This window comes from Nelumbo nucifera, chromosome 5 (genome assembly GCF_055504915.1).
Source record: "Nelumbo nucifera cultivar China Antique chromosome 5, China Antique-T2T, whole genome shotgun sequence".
Taxonomy (NCBI): domain Eukaryota; kingdom Viridiplantae; phylum Streptophyta; class Magnoliopsida; order Proteales; family Nelumbonaceae; genus Nelumbo; species Nelumbo nucifera.
The window spans coordinates 28057629-28069036 of record NC_142653.1 but is presented as its reverse complement, the minus strand read 5'-3'; the positions used below and the strand labels follow the sequence as shown (position 1 = coordinate 28069036).

The 11408-nt window shown below is 36.4% G+C and overlaps 1 protein-coding gene across 1 annotated transcript; it reads left to right on the top strand.

Moving 5' to 3' along the window:
- The first annotated feature begins 4909 nt into the window (after positions 1-4909).
- Positions 4910-10442, top strand: LOC104607582 (malate dehydrogenase, glyoxysomal). Its single transcript, XM_010273250.3, has 10 exons — positions 4910-5103; positions 5214-5297; positions 5629-5844; positions 6548-6862; positions 7471-7560; positions 7686-7769; positions 9638-9673; positions 9783-9872; positions 10004-10098; positions 10199-10442. The coding sequence occupies exons 2-10, from the start codon at positions 5226-5228 to the stop codon at positions 10269-10271; spliced, it is 1071 nt and encodes a 356-aa protein (XP_010271552.1). The 5' UTR covers positions 4910-5103; positions 5214-5225; the 3' UTR covers positions 10272-10442.
- Positions 10443-11408: the final 966 nt, after the last annotated feature.

The following is an 11408-nucleotide window of genomic DNA, read 5'->3' as shown; positions in this document are numbered from 1 at the left end:
CAATACTCGATTGAAACTTTTGAGAGAATTGGATCATTTTATATCACTACCATCTTCAGATTACTGCTCTATATGTCACTATGCCAAACAAAGAAAGCTTTCATTCCCCATCAGCCAATCTACTTCTGCAAACTATTTTGATTTGATTCACATTGATACATGGGGTCCTTTTTCTACTCCTTCATTTTATGGACATAAATATCTTTTGACAATAGTTGATGACAAGAGTAGATATACATGGATATACCTTATGAAAACTAAATCTGAAGCTAGACAACATATTCAAAACTTTGGTTTCTTGATTGAAACTCAGTTTTCTGCAAAAATAAAGTGTATTAGATCTGATAATGCTTTAGAATTTAATATGCCTAACTTTTATGCTTCAAGAGGTATTGTTCATCAAACTACATGTGTATATACTCCTCAACAAAACTCTATTGTTGAGAGAAAACACCAGCATATTTTGAATGTTGCTAGAGCTCTTAGGTTTCAATCACAACTTTCCCTTTCCTTCTGGTCTGACTGTATTTGTCATGCAGTCTATCTAATAAATAGAACTCCTTCCCCAATCATTTCAAACAAAACTCCATTTCAACTTCTTTACCATACTGCTCCTTTATTTAATCATTTGAAAGTTTTTGGATGCCTTTGTTTTGCCTCTACGCTTGATACAAATAGAAGCAAATTTGATACTAGAGCTGATCCTTGTGTATTTCTTGGCTATCCTTCTGCAACTAAAGGTTTTCGTCTGTATAATTTCAGAACTAAGAAGGTCATTATCTCAAGAGATGTTCATTTCCATGAATACTCTTTCCCTTTTTACTCTAATCCCCTTTTAACAGATAATTCAGACTTTGTTCCACCAACAGAATATGAAGTTCCTTTAGCGGAACCCTCTCCACCTTCCTTTACATCTTCACCTACTAATTTTCCTTTCCTTAATCCGTCACCACCTCTTACCACTTCAGATAATACCACCATTGATTCATCTCCTTCTACTAACATTTCGCCAGATGCCATACAAAGTACACATCCTAAAACTCAACCTAGAAGATCATCCAGACCTCATACACTTCCGTCATATCTTGACCAATATCACTGTCAAATACCAAATCTTAAATCCAATTCTATTTTCAAAGCCTCTAACCCTCACCCCATATCCTCTACCTATTCCACTCACAAATTATCTTATTCTCATAGGATCTTTGCTACTAAAATATCCCAAACCAAAGATCCTAAAACTTACAATGAAGCTATAAAATCGCAATGCTGGAAGGATGCAATGGCACTTGAAATCAAAGCATTAGAACAAAATAATACTTGGGTTTTAACTGACTTACCTACAGGAAAACGTCTTATAGGCTGCAAATGGATTTTCAAAACCAAGTATCACGCCGATGGCAGCATTGAAAGGTATAAGGCCAGATTAGTTGCCAATGGCTATACTCAACAAAATGGCATTGATTATCTTGATACTTTTTCTCTAGTTGCAAAAATAACGACTATTAGAACTTTATTTGCCGTTGCAGCTATTAAAAATTGGCATCTGCATCAACTGGATATTAACAATGCCTTTTTACATGGTGACTTACATGAAGAAGTTTACATGACCCCTTCCCCCAGGTTTTGAAACATCTGATCATTCTAAAGTGTGCAGATTAACTAAGTCCCTCTATGGTCTCAAGCAGGCAAGTAGACAATGGAATCAAAAACTCACTGGTGCCTTGTTGTTTCAAGGATTCACTCAGGCAGTTTCTAATACTTCTCTGTTCACAAAACAAATCGGTTCTCATTTTTTAGCTTTGTTAACTTATGTTGATGATATCATTTTGGCAAGTGATAACATTGATTTGATAAATGAAGTCAAAGAATTCTTACATGATAATTTTAAAATTAAAGACCTCGGCCAACTCAAATTCTTTCTTGGCTTAGAAGTTGCCAGATCCACGACTGGCATCAATCTCAGCCAGAGGAAGTATGTGATTGATCTCTTAGAGGAAACAGGTTTTATAAACAGCAAGCCAGTATCTACTCCTATGATTACCTCTCAAAAGCTTGATAAAGATACTGATACTCCTTTACCAGATATTACCTCTTACAGAAAATTAGTTGAAAAATTAATTTATTTATGCAATACAAGGCCAGACATTTGTTTTGCTGTCCAACATATTTCTCAATTTCTGGACTGCCCTATAGATCTTCATATGCAAGCCGCGCATAGAAGTCTTCGATACTTAAAAGCTAGTCCTGGCTAAGGAGTGTTCTTCTCTGCTTCATCATCTCTACAATTGAAAGCCTTCTCAGGTTCAGATTGGGCTTCATGCCCTGATACCAGGAGATCTATCACCGGCCACTGTGTTTTTCTGGGAGATAGTTTGATATCTTGGAAATCGAAGAAGCAACAAACTGTTTTCAAATCTTCTTCTGAAGCCGAGTATCGTGCACTTGCTATTGTTACATGTGAAGTTCAATGGCTTACTTATTTATTGAAAGACTTGCAGATTCCTCAAGTTGCCCCCGCTCTTGTGTTTTGTGACAATCGATCAACACTTCACATTGCTCGTAATCCAGTTTTTCATGAGCGTACAAAACATATTGACATAGATTGCCACATTGTACGGGAAAAGTTGCAAACTGGTCTGATTCACCTAATGCCAATAGCTTCTGAAGACCAATTAACTGATTATTCCACTAAGCCCTTGCCACCTCACTCATTTAATAGTTCAATCCGCAAGCTGGGCATTCAAAATTTGTATGCTCCAGCTTGAGGGGGGCTGTCAGAGACAACACCAGCACCTCACAAAGTTAGTCACGATTAGCCAAGATTAATTATGAATTAGTTATGAGTTTGTTAGCATTTTCTTTTTTTCTTTCTTTCTCCCTTTTGCTGTATAAACCCTTTCTGTATTACACCTCAATAATAATAAAGAGCATTATCTCTATACAAATTCTAATAGACTCCGAACTCAAGATTTAAGTTGGCTTTTGTAAGTAGTAAACTTGTAACTGAGCATTCATTCATTCATGTTTTCTGGAAAATGATGGATTGGCACCATATAAGACCTTACGACCTCGTAATTGGAATCATGGTGGAGACATCATTTCTCTTATCCTAATTGGGTAGCTGTTAGAGACGTAGAGCTTACCAGTTACCACGCATGAGGCTGAGGCCCATCCCCTTTATTTGTTATTTATTCAGAGATGGAGGGAAAAGACGACTCGTAGGCCGTAGCGTATATATTGTTTATTTACTCTGAGATTCCACCGAACGGATAAGCAATTCAGTCAGCTAGCTGAATTCTTATTTACCCTTGCCCATAAGAATTCTATTCACACTTGTCAATAAAATGTATTGGAAACATCTCCAATGCATAATAACATGTAGATGTTTATCATGTGTGAGATCGATGTAATGTGGATAGAATTGACAGCAAATCCGAACTCCACATATTCACCTTCTAATACTGAAGCGAAAGGTAAAAAGTTCATAACGAACTTAGATTTGGAAGGCCCAAGGCAGGGTTCTTTCCGTGGATAAAGTGATTATTTATTTATTTTGGTTGAGAATTAGTTGTTTTTTCCTAATTGGAAAGAGCACCGATACCTTGGACTGCAAATAGGGGTCCGAATTCAAATTTGTGGTCCCATTCAAGGTGATTCGAATTTGATATGTTTACAATTAGGGGTGAGCAAACGATTTATTCTGTTAAAAATCGAATTAAATAAATCAAATTTTTTAAAACTAAAATTTTAAATGAAAAATCGAACCGAAATCAAAATTTTTGGTTCAATTTTTTACTATATTTTAGTACATAACATAATATATTTTATACCTATTATATATGTATTATATGTTAATATATATTATAGATAATAAAGTTTGATTAATTCAATTTTTTTGGTTGAACAAATTTCTAAACCTGAAAACTGAAACTAAAACCAAAATTTTACAAAACCAAATCAACCAAAATTTTAACCAAATAATGCTCACCCCTATTTATAATTGAATCAAATATGAATCTACCCCTAAGCTATTTGAATTTTTTATTATTTTTTAAGTATAGCTCCTATTTTAAATTTGATATAATCCAATTGGAATATACTATTAAAACCATTCTAATATACTCTTATTTTAAATTTGATATAATCCAGATGGAATATACTGTTAAAACCATTCTAATATACTCTTATTTTAAATTTGATATAATTCAAATGGAATATACTATTAAAACCATTTTAATATAATCCTATTTTAAATTTGATATAAACCAAGTTCAATTCATTTCATCAATGTTTTAAAAAACGACTTAAAACTGGAATCATATTGGCCACCGGTTTCTGATTTGATGGTTTGACCATCTGGTTTGAACCAACAGTTCATTCTGATAAAAAATTAAACAAATATAAAAAATAATTAAAATAAAAAATAACAAAAGATCGTTGAACGGGTCAGCAGTTCGATCACTCGAGTCAATGAATCGTTGACCAACTCAACAGTTTTTGACCAAGGACCGGATTTGGAGTAAAATGGAACCAGTTGCCCAGATAATACCCGGGCTGAATGGTCCAACCATCTGGGTCAACGGTGGTTCAAAAACATTGCATTTTTTTCATGAAATATAGTATTAAATCATTTTATTAATAACACCAAATATTTTTAATTAGGCTTAAAAGAATAAAATTTTTAATTTACTTTTTTATACTATTTAATATCCTATTGAAATTCGAATTCGATTTGAATCTGATATAAATTAGACGGATTCGATTCAAATTGAGATCTGCCTAATATTTGATTCGGTTTGATCCGTTTGTAACCCTAATTCTTGGTGGGTCCATAACTATTGCACCATTTTAATCCAAGATGTACAGTGCAGATGATGGATGGATTTATTTACTCCTCACTCCGGTCCAGGAGAGAGAGAGAGAGAGAGAGGAATTAACAGAGATGGGGAAGAAGTGGAGAAGAGAGGATTGGAAGGCGGAGGAAATTGCGAGAACCACAACGCAACAGATAAGGATTCCCTTTAAAAGGAATTTCAGTTTCCACACATCTCAATTTTACGATATATCACCAATCACTCTTCACGTTAGCTTTGGCGCCTCGTACTCCTTCTCTCCCTCTCTTTCTTATCATATCCTTCCATTCCGATAAAACCCAGCTACTGTCATATACTGACAACTCTTCTCTCGCTTTGTTCTTCTTCATTCTTCAGTGACACGCCAAGATGCAATCCAGCGCTGACGTTAATCAACGTATTGCAAGGATCTCTGCTCATATCCGCTCTTCTAATCTCCAGGTCTTACTCTCTTCTTCATTGCCCTCTTACGGAATTCTCTTCTTTTTTGGAATTTGGTTTCTTTTCTCTTCTACCGGTCTTGGATATGTTTAATTATATGTTCTTTAGGTAAATTAAGGAATTTCTCATGTCTTTCTTTGGGGATTTTTCTTTAGTAATGGTGACATTAGCTAAGCATTTGAACAATGGATAACGAGCTCAAGTCATTGTATAGAAACTTTCTTGGAATTCAGTGTTCCTCATCCTTCGATGGAAGGTGGAGCTCTTTATGTTACAAAGTTTACCCTTTTGACAACATCTGAAAAAGTTCCTTGGTTTCCTATTTTGGAAGATGGAAGAAAGCTCCATTCTGAGGCGGGCAAATTGCCGAGCGAAAGGTGGTGCGCCTGGATTTAAGGTTGCTATCCTCGGTGCGGCTGGAGGCATTGGCCAACCTCTTGCAATGTTGATGAAGATGAATCCACTGGTGTCTGTCCTCCATCTCTACGATGTTGTCAATTCTCCCGGTGTGACAGCAGACGTTAGTCACATGGACACTGGTGCTGTGGTAATTTTTCTTCTATCAACCTTCTTTCTATATTTTCTTTTTCTTGAAAAATTCAAACTTCGGACATCTTTCCTGCTGGGATTCCATCGGTTTTTAAACACCCTCTTCCGAGTAGCTCATACAACAGTGGATCTTCTCCTAGTTTATTGTTTATTCTACGCTCTGGGGTTGAAGCCTTATGCTTTCGTCAGGTTCTATAATTTGAGTCTTGACTATAGAATTTGAGTTTCGAGTTTGGACCAACGGTATTAGTTATGTTGCGTCTGGATTCTAGGAGGTTTTCAGTTATACGCTTCTATTCAGGTATCAACCTTGGCATTGAAGAGGTTTTGTTGTGAAATGTTTTGGAAACTCCTGTAGTGAAATAGTCTTGTTAATTTGAGAGTACAAGTTCACCATCCAAACCAGATTGTTTCTGGGTTTTAAGAAAATCGATAGATGGTGTTATTTCAGGGTTTCAAAGGTTGAACTTATTTCTTCTTACAACTGGCAAAAATAACTCCTTTTTTAGTTTTTAGATCAGCAAATTGCTGGTTCAAATGCTAAAGTTTACCAAAAAATGACAAAAGCTATTGAGAAATAAAAGAAAATAACATGATTTGATTCATGTAGCATCCAGTCTCCTCATTATTAAAAGCTTCAATCTTGATAACATTTTAAATATCTATTTCCTTTATAACTGTATTTTTTCTGTTCTATTCAGGTGCGTGGTTTTCTGGGGCAGCAGCAACTGGAGAGCGCTCTTACTGGGATGGACCTGGTCGTAATTCCGGCCGGTGTACCCAGGAAGCCAGGAATGACAAGGGATGATCTCTTCAAGATCAATGCTGGAATTGTTAAGACCCTTTGTGAAGGGATTGCTAAGTGCTGTCCTCACGCTATCATCAACTTAATCAGCAATCCTGTCAACTCTACAGTTCCAATTGCAGCAGAGGTTTTCAAGAAGGCTGGCACCTTTGATCCTAAGCGGCTTTTGGGAGTTACAATGCTTGATGTTGTTAGAGCCAATACTTTTGTGGTATGTTCTGCTAATTTGGTGCTGCTATTTTTGTTCTCAATCTTGGCAGTTGGAAAATTTTAGTATATTTCCCCTTATTATAGCAGTTGATAACAAGATTGCTTTGTGTGCTTTTCATTCTATTATTAGCCCTTCCCCCACATCATTACTGTGAATTACATTAGAGGGGGAACATCAAGTCTATATCAACTGGAAATCTTGATAGCCAACTAATTCCATTTATATGGACCATCAACTCATGTTGTATGTTTTCTGTGATGATACAAGCAAACAATAGGTGGTTAATTGCTTACATCACACCTCTTTAAGGACTATCAATTGCAAGATATTTCATCTTAGTACCTGCAAAATCATCTGTGCGATGGCTTGTACAACGTCAAGAAAGAGCATCATCATTTAAGAGTACAAGTCAGGTACCTGACTTGAATTTACACAGCATGAGGCTTGGCTCCTCAGGCTGGGCCAATTCAAATTTTAACAAATGCTCAACTCGAGGCTATCCAAGTTGCAGCCCTATCATCATTTAATATGCAGTGTTGTTTTCTATGGTCCACATTATTGGTGTTTTAAGTTATCCATTTTCTATTAATATTCGGGTTTTCTTTCAGGCTGAAATTTTAGGACTTGATCCTAGGGAAGTTGATGTTCCAGTTGTTGGTGGCCATGCAGGAGTTACAATTTTACCTCTTCTGTCACAGGTTCAAGAGAAATTGTTTTAGAATTCCAACATGTTTTGTTTGTTGTTAGGATATCTTCTGATTTTTCTTTATGTTCCATATTTTACCCCTCAAACATATGTCCAACTTCTGATTAATATATGCAGGTTAAGCCTCCATGTTCTTTCACTCAGGAAGAAATCAAATACCTGACAGACCGCATTCAGAATGGGGGAACAGAAGTAGTTGAGGTAAAAACATTCTAACTCTTCTATGGAGCATCATACACTGTGTCTGGAGAAGCAACTTAGAGATTGGAGGCCATCTCAGCCCACACAAAACTAAATACCACCAGTTCAGTACTTGGGGGATGGGGGGTTAGCCAAAATCAACTACCTGATAGACCACCACTTTCACAATGGGGGAACAGAAGGACTTGAGGTAAAAAGCATTCTAACTCTTGTATGGAGTGTCATACATAGTGTGTCTGGAAAAATAATTTAGAGATTAGAGGCCATCTTAGCCAGCACAAAAGTAAACACCATCAATTCAGTGCACAGAGGGGGGGGGGGGGTGTTACCCAACAAAGATGTGTTGAGATTGGAATTTTCTTGGTCTTGTTTGAGTCAAATGTAGTTGGTTGATATCAGTTTTGAAAGGATAACTTATACAGTGACCAGTTTCATTCTGTTAGTATCTTATCTATGGCCATTTTTTCAATATTACATAAATGATTTAAGATGATACATTTCACTATTGCCCAAATATGTCTGAATATTATCGAATATGTAAAATTTTGAATGGAGGCCCAGTATGTCTGATATGGTTTCTGCATTCCAAATTTCTATTTGAGTGAGGACCCGGTAACATTGATATTGGCAATGCAGTTTCTCTGGGCTGACTGAACGAAAATTTCATAGTTTGCTGACTCAGAAAATTGGTTCCACTTGGCAGTCCCAGAATAGCAACTCAAGTCAGAATTTCAGCTCAAGATATTATATCATGTTTTTTTAATTGTTAGACAGAATAAGAATACAGTAGTAGTATATACATTATAGAAATGTAAAATATAGTTGGGGAAAGAGTACTGATTATGAGGGTATTCATATTCCAGAATTAACTGAGCTAATTTGATGTATTTCAAATCCAAAAAATCTAGACCAACAGATACCTTGTGACTTTTGCGTGAAGTGTTATTCTTATCTTACGTTGATCTAATTCCCTTAATGATTTAAATTTGGTGCTGCCACTCCATTCTCCTTATGTTGTGTGATCTTGTTCAATCTTTCCTATAAGTCTTTTGCAAGCTAAACCAATTAGTTCTAATTGTATTTCTTTGTTGACATGTATTTTTTCTATGGTTTCACTTTTCAACCAGTCCTATCATACTACAAGCCTTTTTTTAACCTTTTAGCATTTGATTTCACGCTATTCTTTGCTCATTCTAACCACAAAATTTGTACTGACCGTAGGAAACGGTAGCTTCCCTGCAGAAGTGCAGTTCAGATTAGGTCCAATTACAGATTGCATATTTTAGCAGGAAATTTGTGGATTTAAGTTAATATTGGTATAGAAGCAAACTAGAAGCCTTGGTAAATATGATAGCAAGCTAAATGTCACCAGACCCAGTGCCTGGATGAATTTTGTTGGGTATTGTTAACTTGGAAAACTATCCATGTCATTCCATTTCATCTTTATTCCTTTCTGCTCAGTATCTCAAATTTCATTATAATGCTTGCAACAAACTCCCTGCTGCACCAAGTTTCTTATTGAATACTGTCCTCTATCATGATTTACATAGGACAGTTTGTTGTTTCTAGCCTTCGAATTTTCTGATTCTAACACAATTTAACTTTTCTTAATGGCTATTGATAATGGTCTTGGGTGTGTGTGTCGGTGTGAATACATATGTAATACCCTTGGTGGATGAGTTTTACAAGATACGATGACAACTGAGAAGAGGGCACCCTTACTCTACGGATGATTTCTCTACAATATTTTATGAAAAAAGGAGATTAATATGCTTCCCACTTAAATTCACTGAATTTTGCATTCAAAAATATTATTACACATGTATAAAGTCATTGAGAAGCCTTGAAATTATTTACATCCTTTGCAGGCGAAAGCTGGGGCTGGATCTGCAACACTATCAATGGTTAGTAAATTTGTTTTCTTTAATTTCTCACTCCATTTATGTGTTTCATCCCTGCATGAATGCTGTGCCTACTGAATGAAGTGAACTTAAATACTAAAATGAAATGCAGGCATATGCTGCTGCTAAATTTGCAGATGCATGCCTGCGGGGCTTGAGAGGTGATGCTGGAATTGTAGAGTGCTCTTTTGTGGCTTCTCAGGTGGTTCTTATGCGACTCTCATCTTCTACCTGACATCTGACCTTTTAATTTCACTTCCAAATGTATATGCAGGGTGTTTGTTAAAAGAAAAATATAATGCTTCATCCTCTTCCTCTTTTGTCCTTTTTTAGGTGACAGAGCTCCCATTCTTTGCATCCAAGGTACGTCTTGGTCGTGCTGGAGCAGAGGAAATTTACCCACTGGGTCCCCTGAATGAATACGAGAGGTTTGTCATTGCAACTGTAAAAATGTGTGTAGTTGGAATTCTTGCTGTTATCAGTGTATTTGAAATTACAAATTTGTTTTTGCTGAATAATTCTGAACAGGGTGGGTTTGGAGAAGGCGAAGAAAGAGTTGGCAGGAAGTATCGAGAAAGGAATTTCTTTCATTAGGAAATAGAAAAGATGGTAGGAGTATCTTTGGAAGATATCACTTATTATAGATATTAAAAAGAAGAAAAAAAAAAGAGCTCTGTGCAATCATTTTCTATCCCTCCTTCTGTAAACCCCATTTCTTTCAGAATAAGTACTCTTATTTTATCAAAAAGCAGATAGAGGTTATTCTACGCCACAGGATGGGGTTGCATGGTCAACCAATCACAAATGAGGTGAGTGAAAGCTTATTGGTAGGGCTGTCAATGAACGAGATGTTGGTCGGTCCAATCTGATCTGGTCCGATATGAGTCTGTTAGACTATTACAGATGAACAAGTTCCAATGAATACTTTGGATCAATCCAATTCAGTGTTTGGATTTTGGACCAGCCAATCAGCTCAAGGTCTAATGAATATTTTGGACCACTTTGGGTTGGTCCAATTCAATGTTTGGACCATCCAACCAGTTCAAATTGGTTTTAGTTTTAGATTGGTTCCAATCCAAACCTGGTCCATTGACCCATGCCATTTTTATCTTCTATCAATGGACTGGATATTGATTCAATCCAACCCGATCCAAATATCCAATATAAACCCATTACAGATGGAGGTCCAATCCAATCCAACAAATACTTTGGACCATTTAGCCTGGAGGTGACACCATCTAGCTTGAGACCTTATTCGAGCGAGCATAAGTAGCCCAATACCCTCGTTCATTCAACATGCGAAGTGCATGTGAAGTGTTTGGAATGGTTTCCTTTATGACACCCCAGCCCCTCGCCCAGCAACTCTATTTGACTATTTGTCATGATTCTTCATGTTAAAAGATGGATAGTTTGTATTTGTATGATCACTATATACAAACTCATAAAGACTTGTGCAATAACTAAAAAAAACCCTTAAGAGTTAGGGTTAGCGCTTAGGCCCAAATGTCCTATCCAAATAGATGTTAAGCATCGTTTTCCCCTCCCTGTTTTTCTTCTAAGGCCATACTCCTGCAATCCTCATCAAACAATTGTATGGGTACGGCAATACTGTGGCCAGTGCTTGTCGCTTTCCCATAGAAAGTGGCATGTTTACATTCATTCATTAGTCACAAGCTATGTGTGTTGATCTGAGTGGCCAAATGCCCTCAATTCAGAATAACTTGGTGTATGGATAAAT

Coding starts and splice junctions, on each gene's coding strand:
- LOC104607582 (XM_010273250.3), top strand. CDS start 5,226: ATGCAATCCAGCGCTGACGTTAATCAACGTATTGCAAGGATCTCTGCT. Junction 7,561..7,685: donor TTTTACCTCTTCTGTCACAG/GTTCAAGAGAAA, acceptor TAATATATGCAG/GTTAAGCCTCCATGTTCTTT. Junction 9,674..9,782: donor GATCTGCAACACTATCAATG/GTTAGTAAATTT, acceptor AATGAAATGCAG/GCATATGCTGCTGCTAAATT.